Source organism: Pituophis catenifer, unplaced genomic scaffold (genome assembly GCF_029215685.1).
Source record: "Pituophis catenifer annectens isolate HBS135680 unplaced genomic scaffold, rPitCat1.0.hap2 SCAF_4, whole genome shotgun sequence".
NCBI lineage: Eukaryota > Metazoa > Chordata > Lepidosauria > Squamata > Colubridae > Pituophis > Pituophis catenifer.
The window spans coordinates 113218220-113230705 of record NW_027256884.1 but is presented as its reverse complement, the minus strand read 5'-3'; the positions used below and the strand labels follow the sequence as shown (position 1 = coordinate 113230705).

Below are 12486 nucleotides of genomic sequence, written 5' to 3'. Positions count from 1 at the left end.
ACTTGAGCCTGTTCCAAGAAACTAATTTAGATAAATATTGCAGGACACTCCCTAGTTCATACAAAGATAAAGTAGGGAGTGAAGCACATTCAGACTTGCAAGATTCTATTCCAATAAAAGTAATCCTAGTTTATATGGCTCCATCAGACTCTCCCACTCCAATTTCTAAATATCCTTTTCCAAATTAATGTTGATATAAATGACCTTCAATCATACTATATTTCCTATCTTCCATGTAAATGGCCAAGGGCTTTCCCCTAGTTTTACATTTGCTGTACTCAGACACTGAGTTCTGGCCTTTTTAAAAATATTTTTTATTTGTTTAGCTTCCCTGTAGAAAAAGATATCCTAAGAAAACTTCATTCCAAAGGCATTCACCGGATTTGAACATGGTACAAAATCTCTGAGGACCGCAGTTCCTGAGAAACATCCATTTATGGCTTTGATCATGAAAATATTATCTTGTACTAAAGCCCGAGCTTGCCACAATATATTTGATCGTGTGTTTTATTTATCCAACAACTCCGTCTGAAAATACAGGCAATATTGTTTTTGTCAGAGATACTGAATATGTGGGCCAAATCAATGATAGTTTGATTTCCCTCAACGACATTGTGTACTGACAGAAATAGTTCACTAATAAATCAGACTTACAGAAGGTTTAGAATAACTGAACAGGGATGTACCATATGTACAGTTGCATGTAAAAAATTAGGCATCTCAATCAAATTGTTTGTTCCAGTGACTTCCTACGTGAACAGAAGCTGATTCAATCTCTATGAGGTACAAAGTTAAACATAAAATATTTTAGGAAATTGGAATACATATTTACTGGTTGCTGTTACTGAATCAAAATAAGAAAATAAGGAACAAAGTAGGTTCAAACATTTGGACAAACTTCTAGACAGTACTTTGTAACACTTTGACAGAAATAACAAATGTTTCCTGTAACTAGCTAAGAACCTTTCTATTCTTGTTTTTGGCAATGTTTTCAACTTTTTTTTTTTTTTTGCTTTTTTCTAACTCAGAAATAGTTCTCAATAGATTTCTCTGCATGCAATGCCTATTTCAGATCTTCCTGTGAATTTTCATTAAGTCTGGAAATGCTGAAGCCCATTCCAAAACCTTTGTCTTTCTTAAAATATTCCATGGTTGGTATGAAGTTATGGTTCAGGTTCCTGTCTTCCTGAAATATGCTGCAAGCATTTTCACTTTTTCCCCTACTATTGGTGGGACATTAGCTTTTAGGATATGCTAATATTCGGATACATCCATTCTTTCTTATAGCCTTTCATGCACTTTCATGTCACACAACTCCAAAGTAGAACCATCATCATGCTTTCCAATTACGAAGGATCTCTTTTCTTCAAATGCTTTATCCTTTCCCACCAATTGTTTCTTGTGTGGTTGTTTGAAATTTTTGTTTCAGTAGTCTTTCTTTACAAAATGTCTCAGACTTTTTTTGAAGGTGGCTTTTTTAGACATGATGAGGTCAGAGAAAAGAAAGGACTGAGGGATGTTTTTCTAGCTGTTCCCTGCTTTTTAAAAGTATAAATACTTTTATAATCTTTGGTTTCAAATATTCAGAATGCCCATCATTGTAATATTTGCAAGTTAAACAGAGCAACAATCGGCCCTTGTCATAAGGAGCTTAGCATTCGTCCACCTGTGGCCTGGCCTGATTAAGGTATAGGCCCATGATGGCGAACCTACAGCACGCGTGCCACAGGTGGCATGCAAAACCCTCTCTGCGGGCACCCCAGCCGTTGTCCCAGCCCGGCTCCACCATGCATGTGCGCATGCCTCCCACCGGCCAGCTGGTCTTTGGGTCTCTGCTGCACATGTGCAGGGAGCAGGGCGCATGCGGGGGATGTGCGTGTGCATGCATGGAGGGGTATGGGTTGGTGCAGCAGGCTTTCCAGGCCCAAAACAGGGCATGGGGGGGCTCACATGGTGCCCCGTGCCCCATTTTGGCTTCCAGGTTGGTGCAGGAGGCTTTCCAGGCCCAAAACGGGGTGTGGGGGGGGCTCACATGGCCCCTTGTGCCCCGTTTTAGCTTCCAGGTTAGTGCAGGAGACTTTCCAGGCCGTGCCCCATTTTGGGCCTGGAAAGCCTCCTGCGCCAACCTGGAAGCCAAAACAGGGCATGGGGGGGCATGGGGTACATGCACACATGTGCGGGGGACACACATGCATGCACAGAGGTAGGGTGCAAGCATGGGGGGCACTCGCATTGCATTTTGGGGGGTTGGGCATGCACGCCTGCATCCACGTGTGAGCGCTTTGGGCACTCAGTACCAAAAAGGTTAACCATCACTGGTATAGGCCTAGCAACAATCCTTGTTGGGGCCTTATTCACAACTTTACAGTTAAAAAAAATAAAATAACAATAAATCTACTGGAATAATGTGCAAATTTTTGCATCTGCCATATTCACTTTTTTCTCATTTGGAATTTGGAAATAAATACACCTAAATAGCAACCTGAAAGTCTTTTTTTTTTAAAGGAAAATTTTAATCTTCTATCAGCTTCCTTGTCTTAATACTGTATTTCTTAGCCCCTCCCAAAAAATTTAAAAGTAATCTGTGGTCATCAAATTTTTACTGCACTTCCAACTGAGCGATTACAGACATGTTACTGTGTTTTCCCAAAAATAAGACCCTGTCTTATATTTTTTTTGAACCCTGAAATAAGTGCTTGGCCTTATAGCCATGTACTCAAAAGCCCAATTGGGCTTATTATCAGGGGATGTCTTATTTTGGGGGAAACAGGGTATTAGTGTATGATTTTCTAAGTCTTCCTCCTAATATGAGTCTCATTTTTAACTCTCTGATTTGCTACTAATGATTCTACGTTTTTTTAAAAAAACAATAATCTTTTCAGGAATGGTGGCCGAAATGATGACATAGCGAATTCAACATACCTAAAGATATACTGTAGTAACTATATCTTTAGTAACTATAGTATAACTATAATAAAGATATAGTTTTCTGATATTGTTAGAAAGACCATTTTTCAAGCTTTCCATGAGCATAAGGCAGATGGGATCATGTTTTCAAGTCAGAGAGCTACTCTTAATTGTGATGCTTTAATTGTAATTGCTTCTCCCTGATTTACACCTAATTTTATTCAGTCCTTGTTCACGTTTTCCGTGATGAAGTAACCCTCATCTCCATTAGACTTCATCTCACCTCCACAATTTATAACCTCAGGAATACAAGGCAGTAGGCAATGTTTTTAAATTTCCTCATTAAAACAACTCATTAGAAGCATCAAGCACTGATGAGCAATAAATCACCTCATTACAAAACAACATCAGATACAATTAAGTTACTGGAGCTAGACTCCAATGCTGCTTCTCTTGTAGCAAAATCAATATTATTAGACCTAAAGAGGTCCAAACTCCATATTTAACTTTAAAACAACACTAAATTTAGGATAGAGAACACTTGATAGGGATCAAATGACTTGCCAGTGTTTGATGTTCCTCTGATCATTTGTTTTTGAAGGATATGATTTGCAGAGGAGAATCCATGATGTAGAAATACTAACAGACCTCCATACATACCTTTTGAGTCTAAAGTAAGGAGACAAGGTGGCACAGTGGCTTAATGATGCTGGAACTGCCAGTCAGAAATGGTCTGCACTCCGGCAGTTCGAGCCCGGCTCCATGAGATGACGTGAGCTCCCATCATTCAATCCTTAGCTCCTGCCCACCCAACAGTTTGAAATGTGAGTAGGTAAAGGGATAAAACTTTGGTGGAAAAAACCTAGCTGCATTTGTGTGTACGGAGAGCTGGACCTGCTTGGATGCAAAGCATCAAGACACGAGGAGAGGTGAGAGGAGGCAGAAGAACCTGGAAGAATCAGCAACCTGAGCGCCACTAGCTAATTGATGTGAAGCTAGTTCAACCCCCACGGTGCACCAGGGATAGATGCACAAGGGTCAAACAGAATGAACTAGCAATCTAGGCTGTCAGGACATTTTAAAGAATAAATATATTTTTGTGGGAAAGAAGATTTGTTTGGTATTGGAGACGTACAAGACAAGCAACTTATAATAGCATTCAGAGATAGTTTTGAGAAATTGCATTGGGATTTTGAATCAATAAGGTCAGCTATGTTGTATTTTTTTAGGATTATGCTATTCCCAGAAGAAGTTATTCCCAGAAAAAGTTATGTAGCAAACTATAGCTGAGAACAACTTGAATAAAACTTGAAAAAGAATTCATCATCTGTGGAAAAACAAACAACAAACTGAATGAGGCTTTAAAAATTAATGTGGAAATGAAAATGACAATCCTAGGGAGCAATTGGAATAATTTCTTTTTGCTGAATTTATCAAAAAAAAAAAAAGGCTGTTTAAAGTTTTGAACAAATTTGAAACAAGGATCAATCCTATGAATGGATTAACAGCAAGGTTGGTTTATATATATAATAAAAAAGGAGTAAAAAGTTGGTTTACTTGACCGGGGTGAAAATGGGATATGTTGCTATTGTGAGTGGTTATTTCTGATTTGCTGACATATGGACTGGAAAAATGTTATGTATTGGATCTGTACATTTCATTAGGTATTATTCACTTCATTTTTAACCATTTCTGTTGTTCTTATTAAGTTTTCCATTTGATCATTACTAAATTCATATTTCATTTGATCATAACTAAATTCATCTTCAATTTTTTTTATACATCTAGTATTCTTATTATACTATTTTTGAGTTTCCCATAGATCTTTCCAAAACTGGATTGTTTCCTTTTTGTTTGATATTCAATTTTCAGGAATCCTTTTACCATTTGGTAGAATTGCCTCTGTTCCGAATAAAATAGCTGATGTTTCTTAAATTGGATGATTCATGCCTCATAGCATTCGATTTTCCCAACTGTTGCTTGTACTTGTTGGTTTATGATTTCCAAATCTTCTTTATTTTTTCTGGTGCTAAGCCAATACCTTTTTATTAGGCTTGTCCTGATCCTTGCATTCTTCAATTTTTGCTCTTTCATGTTTTTTAAATTACTTGCATCTTAATTTTTTTTTTTACCTTGGCCTCCAATCTGCTCTTCCACTTGGGATTGAATAGGATCTTGATCTTGATTTTCTAATTCCAGTACTCAGTTCTTCCATATCCACCACTGCTGCACTGTAGGCAACATGACTGGTCTCTTCAATAAATGTTATTTTAATCTTTACAAGCACCTTATTCATATCCTTCCTTATAGGTGTCAGTTTTTTAAAAAAATGGTGTAATTATGGATCTAATCCCCAAAATATGTTTTCTTTGCACTAGGTATTTAACAAATCTTTCCAAATACATAAAATGGAAAGGAGATGCAACAATTTGATGTGGAATAATAGCCAGTATAAAAACCCGGAAAAATCCTGTTGATATGATGGCAGAACTACATTAACCAAACAATGTCAATCTATAATCTGCATGGAGAATAAATATCTCACACTAGGATAAACATCCCACACCCTGTGTGCCATCCAAATTCTTGGAAATTGCTGAAAAATAGGCCTGTCTATCTCAAGGGCATCCAGGTTAAAAAAAAAAAAAAGACTCTGCAAACCATTTAAAAAAAAAATTCATTATGAGATTTCATTATGGCAAAAACACACAGTCTTTAAAATTAGGCCTTGGCACATCCCTAAATTAAAAATGTGATACAGCTATCTAAAAAGTTTTAAACTTTAGTGGAGCACAGCTATTAGCGTGGTAGAGGATCTATTTTTAAGCTACATTGTCATCTATTGTTTTACATTATTCCATTCACAACCAATACCAGCTGTCAAATTAGCAATGTAATTCATTTTAAAAATCATTAGACCCTAACACATTCTGACAAGCAAACGTGAGGAATACTAACAGAAGAATGGAACAAACATGAAAAAAAAGTGATTCTGTTTGGGCTTTTTCACCCTTGTGAGACTGTATTGCAAAAAAAACCCAGAATGTTAATTTTTTACTCCCCTCCTTAGTAATTCCACCTGAATTTTAAATGGAAATTAAGCAGGGTGGATTTGATTTAAATCGAGTTGATTTAAATCACAATTTAAATCATGATTTAAATCACTAGTAAAAAGGCTTGATTTAAATCAACTCAATTTAAATCATAATTTTTAAGAGCAACTGTCATCTCTGCTACTCCTTTGACCCACTGTTGACTTACCGATAGTCCCAGTGTTGCAGAATATACAGTCTCATGCTACATAACTAAGCTCCATTTCATGCTGAATAAACTAAATTATTTATGTATCTTAAATAGTAAACTATCTTATGATAGATTTTTACCCCAAAAGTTTTTTATTAAAATAAATTCGATAAAAATCAAAAAAATCCGATTTAAATCAAAAAAATCTGATTTAAATAAAAAAATCTGATTTTTTGATTTTTATCCACCCTGAAATTAAGTAAAGATGACCCCTAACCAAAAAAAAAAAAGTCAGTAAAAATGAACTGAAATGTTTAAAAAATGTTGGTAGGGTCACACTTGTAGCTTAACTATTACAAAAAAAAAAATACTGATTAAAAATAAAACTTTTGAGTGAAAGGTAAAGGTAAAAGTTCCCCTCACACATATGTGCTAGTCATTCCCGACTCTAGGGGGTGGTGCTCATTTCTGTTTCAAAGCCGAAGAGCCAGTGCTGTCCGAAGACATCTCCATGGTCACGTGGCCGGCATGATAAAACGCCAAAGGCGCATGGAATGCTGTTACCTTCCCACCAAAGTTAGTCCCTATTTTTCTACTTGCATTTTTTCGTGCTTTCGAACTGCTAGGTTAGCAGAAGCTGGACAAGTAACGGGTGCTCACCCTGTTACATGGCACTAGGGATTCAAACTGCTGAGAAGCTCAGCGTCTTAGCTACTGAGCCACCATGTCCCTTTTTTGAGTGTAGCAAAGTCAATAAAAAGTTTTGTTCATATTTCAAGCATTGGGAGGGAATATGATTATACAGAGAGAGGGAGGGAGGGAGAGGAGAGGGAGAGGGAATTAAGTGGGGAAATGATACTCCTCCAAACATCCCCATTAGAAAGCAGGGATCATTGACAGAATATCCCAGAGCTAAATCCTGCTTTCTTATGCCCTAATTTGATCTTGCTAGTAAAATAGAAAGAAGCTTGACTTTCTGCAAAAAGAGAAAGAAAACAAAACAAAGGGAAACCCTGAGGTTCTGGGTCTGTAGCCTGACCTAGTTGGAAAAGGTATATCTAAAGAAAGAATTTTTTAAAACATTATAAATATCACAGCTAAATAACAGGTAAGATATGGTGAAACAGATTCTTTATTTTGTTGCAAAACAATTATTATCTCTTCTTGCAGCTAGAGCTAGCCTTCCTTCCTTTCTTCCTCCTTCCTTCCTTCCTTCCTTCCTTCCTTCCCTCCCTCCCTCCCTCCCTCCTTCCCTCCCTCCCTTCTGGAGATTTTTCTAATTTCCCCCCTCTAAAAAAAGAAATGTTTAGCTTGGATCTCAATAACGTCAGATTCTGAATATGGAAAATCTACTCCTGGTCCCTTACCCTGGTTTTAGCAGCCAAAGGAGAAGAGAGAAAATTCAGCCTTATTGATTTTTCTGCATGTTTCAGCAGCTTTTAATCTATTTGATCATACTACTCATTGAAAAGAGTTCTTCCTTGGCCTGATAGCAAGCAATTACGAGTAAAGAATTTACAGTTGTAAGGCTAGGACAAAAAGAATACTGAAATTAGAAAGTTTGTCCCCTTATGCACACACAGATATACTGATTCTAAATTGACAATAACTCACTTGGCATAATTCTTATATCAATAATGCTTTCATCTAAATAAAGCTTGCTAAAGAGAATTTTAGGAGATTCATGCTTGGAAAGAATCACTTTTTTAATTCAGGTCTGACACTCTCACAATGACCGATCAGTTGGAGGTTAGAGGAATCCGGCTTAGGACCAAGGGTATTAGTATTTCAAGATCTAGTATCTAGCAATGAAGAATCGAACTGCACAAAAAAATCATAAAATAGGCCCATAGATTGGGATTAAATATTTATGAGCCATGGTGGCGCAGTGGTTACAGTGCAGTACTGCAGGCTACTTCTGCTGACTGCCAACTGCCTGCAATTTGGCAGTTCAAATCTCACCAGGCTCAAGGTTAACTCAGCCTCCCATCCTTCCTAGGTGGGTAAAATAAGATAATTGGGAGGGGGGCAATATGCTGACTCTGTAAACCACTTAGAGAGAGCTGTAAAGCACTGTAAAGTGGTATATAAGTCTAAGTGCTGTTGCTATTGGTATCTAAAACAAGCTTGAGAGCAGGGATGAAATCCAGCTGGTTCTATCCGGCTCAGGCGAACTGGTAGCGGTGGCTGCGGGATGCTCCGCACACACAAGCAGACATCATGACGTGCTTCTTTGTAACATTTTAAGCCTCTGCGCATGCGCAAAAGGCTTTGCACATGCGCAGATGACCGCGAGCGGAGCAAGTGAGCGCACACATTGGCGAACCAGTAGGGAAGGTAAGTAAATTTCACCCCTGCTTGAAATAGGTTAAAATCAGGTTGGATCAGTGGTTGCATCAGCAGTCTTGAAAGCAGGAAAAAGTTCAGTATGTGTCCCAATCTACACTTCCTGTTTATAACTTACAATAAAATATACAGATTCTTGGATTCTTATTTTTCTAAAGAGGAAACTAGCAAGTCATGAGATGTGCATGCAAGTCATGCACCGTGCTTAGAATTCAGTATTGCAGGCAAACTCTGTCCACAGCCTGGAGTTCGATCGTGATGGGGCTCAAGGTGGATTCAGCCTTCCATCCTTCCAAGGTGGGTAAAATGAGGACCCAGATTGTTGGGGGCAATATGCTAATATTGTAAACTGCCCAAAGGGTGTTTTAAAGCACAATGGGATAATATATAAGATTAAGTGCTATTGCTATGTGCAAATCTGTGAATGTTGCACTCAGAAGACAGCACGAAGACATCTATTCACTCTTTACCTTCTACATTGTGACCAGACTCCATTCATCCTTCATCTTAGCAGTAACTCTTACTCCCAACCGTTATCATTTTTAGAACTATTAGACATTTTTGTAATTTACCAAAGTGTAATTTACCTCCAAAATTTACCTCCAAAACGAAAATAGCATTCTTACCTTGTCTTTATTTTCAGAGGCAGAGGCTTCAAGTTTGGTCCGAATCACGAAAGGGGTGGACAGTCTCAGAAGGACACGTTCAAACACTGCTGCAATCTTTGGAGAAACAATTTCAAAGCAGTCCTGGAACTTCAATGTCTTATGAACCTCACACTTCAGCTGCTTCCTCAGTCCTTCACCCAGCTGCAGTACCAACATGCTGGGATCAAACATCAGATGGAAAGGAAAAGCACGGCAGAAGGTGTTAATGCTTATCCTCAGATCTGAGGGGGATTGAGATGTCCCCAGAGGAAGCGCTTTTGTGATCTTTGCCTTTTCACACTCTTTGATAATAAAAGTGAGACAGCTGCAGTTGCCTGGGTTGAGGTCCTCAGAACATAGCTTATCGTTTACAATCTGTTCTACTTCAACATCCAGTTGGTAGATCTTCCTTGCTGCTGCCTTCACCATACCCATCATGGCAAACCCAACAATCTGATGGGGATGGAAGTAGTGGAGCATAAGGTTGCCTTCAGGGAGCTCTTTGCATAGGAAAGAAGGAGATTCTGAAGTGATTTGCTTCCCAAACGAAGTCCTTATGTGCTCCAGCAAAGCGTCAAAGCCATTAAAAAAATCTTGCAAGGTGCTACCCACAGCTCGAAGAACTCTCTCGTTCTCACTGAAGCAGATGTTGAAGAATTCAGCCCCAAATTTCTCTTGTAGCTCCTCAAACTTTAAACCTGGAATAGACATAAGTCAGTGTGAAATCACAGTGTCAATGATCCTAGGACAGGGCAACCTTAAACACTCAAAGAGCCACAAAGGTCCTAACTGGAAGCCTCCCATTCAATTCTGGAGCCGACTGGAAGTCCAGTTTCCCCACCATCCTCCTAGTGTGGTGTCCTTTTTCCTCTGCTGACATGGTCCAGTTCCCCCACCATAGAGTCTCCTCCTAGCACGGCGTCCTTTTTCCTCTACCTGCCCTAACCAAAAGCCCTTCAATTGTGGCACCAACCAATGACAGGGAGCCGCAGCAGAGGGATGAAAGAGCCACATGTAGCTCCAGAGCCACAGGTTGCTGACCCCTGTCCTAGGAGATGCAAAAGTTTGGGAAGAGGCATCAATCTGGTAAGCTAGTGATAGACCTTTGGGAGGAGAGTCTAGCTCAGTGGTGTCAAACTCGATTTCATTGAGGGCTGCATCAGGGTTGTGTTTGACCTTGGGGTGGACAGGGTGGGCATGGCCAGCTCAATGTCACTCATGTCGGGCAGGTCCTGTGGTGGCCCAAGCACTCTGCCAGCGAAAACAGGCTCCCGAACTCCGTTTTCAGCTGCGATGGCCTCCTGCAACCCTCTGCCAACAAAAATGGAGCTCAGGAGGGCCGCACAGCTCTGTTTTCACTGGCAGAGGCACTGCAGGTCGATCCTTTACTGTTTCCAGGGTGGCTCTGCAGGCCAGATCTAAGCACGGCACAGGCTGAATCCAGGCCCCGGGCCTTGAGTTTGACATCCCTGTCTAGCTGTATAGAAATTTATCAAAGAATGGGGACTTTTAAAATGAGTCAGGACCCAGAAGTATTACAGGACCTGTAGACCCCAAACAGCTGTAGTTAGATGGCACCAACTTTATTCACAGAATGAATAAAATGGGGTAAGCAAGCAGTTACTGTGAGAGATGGTTTTTGAAGTGTGAAATAGCAAAAAGTGTGAACAGCAATCACGTACGTACAGCATCTTAAAAAACCTTATCTCTGATATATTCAGTGACAGGAAGCAGAAATCAACATTGAGACACATTCATTATTAATATAATGAATAAAGCTAGTATTAGTTGAATTTGGCTATTGCAGATTAAAGTTTTCAGAGAAAGGCGGCATACAAGTTGAACAAATAAAATAAAAAATAAATAAAAGTCCTTAGAGGTAACAGTACTGGAAAACACGCAATCCCAAATGCATAATTCTTTGGATGTTCAAAATGGGAAATGTAAACATTTTTCTCACCATCAAAATAATGTTGAAAAACATACGCCACTGATTTCCCATGTATAAGTATTCCAATAAAAACATTTCAGTGCATAATTTAGATTATGGCTGAATAGTCTAAATTGCATTATTATTGATATTAATATTAGCATCACATTAACAGAGCAATCTAGTATGTCCACATAATTTATGTTGGCCACTACATGGAATTAAACCATAGTTAATAACATTGAACTTTATGGAGTCAGTTCCTGAATTACAAGCTACCCTTTGCAAACAAAAGGTTTTATATGTGTACCAGGCCAGTGGTAATAGCATAATGTCTATTAATTTTACTATTTAACATACTAAATAGCGTCTTTTAAACTGTATTTCAAAACCTGTGTATGGACTGTACCATCCAATAATGAGCATTAGTGAGATAAAGATTCGTAAATTTATAAAGTTTGCTAGAGTTCTCAGGAAGTGTGTGTGTGTGTGTGTGTGTGTGTGTGTGTGTGTGTGTGTGTGTGTGTGTTTGTTTGTTTTCTGGAAGATTTATCCAATATCATCACACAGATGCACCTAATCTAATCTTTTTTCAGCAAAATTTGGAATTATTCACACTTCAAAGTTCTACCCATATGCACAGATTTACAGCAGGGATTGTGCAGCTCCTGAGGCTAGATAAACTAAGTTGATCACTGAAATATTCAATTTCCTTTGCAATATTACTGGAGGGAAAAAGCTTATTTGATCAAAAATATACTCATTTAAAATTGTAAACGCGGGAGACAAATAAGCTCCTAGGATATTTGCAAACAGTGAGAATTTCCTTGGACAGCTTTCAAAACAATATGGAGTATGCAAAGTACAAAGCAATTTATTTGTTGATGTTCTAGTGTGTAGAGATAGGTCAAAGGTCAGGGTGCCAAGCTTCGAGCAGCACACTGCCTTAGCTCATGCGCTGTAGGTCTTTCCTGCTTCTATTTATTGTTTATTTATTGGTTCGATTTATATGCCACCCTTCTCCGGAGACTCAGGGTGGCTTACAATGTGTTAAGCAATAGCCTTCATACTTTTGTATATAACCTGCTTAGTAGGGCTTTCGCCCCCCCCCCCAAGCGGTGTTCTTTTTTATACAAAGTCAGCTTATTGCCCCCACAAACCGGGTCCTCATTTTACCTACCTCGAAAGGATGGAAGGCTGAGTCAACCTTGAGCCTGGTGAGATTTGAACTTGCAGTAATTGCAGGCAACTGGTGTTACTTAACTGCACTCTAGTCTGCTGCATCACCAAGGTTTCTATGATCTAATTCTTGGCTTTGATCTGCATTATCTCACCTTCAGAGGATGGCATCTTGAGAGGGGGGGGTGAATATTTTCTAACCAATTAGGATGCTGTTATTGTCCTGTCTTTTAT

General features: G+C 39.0%; 1 protein-coding gene across 1 annotated transcript in view; it reads right to left on the bottom strand.

Annotated features, from left to right (window-relative positions):
* GUCY1A2 (guanylate cyclase 1 soluble subunit alpha 2) overlaps window positions 1-12486 on the bottom strand; it is a 205804-nt gene that overhangs the window by 154623 nt on the left and 38695 nt on the right. Inside the window, exon 4 of the mRNA XM_070943950.1 lies at window positions 9123-9841. Within this exon, the coding sequence (XP_070800051.1) occupies window positions 9123-9841 (719 nt within the window). The remainder of the gene's footprint in view (window positions 1-9122; window positions 9842-12486) is intronic.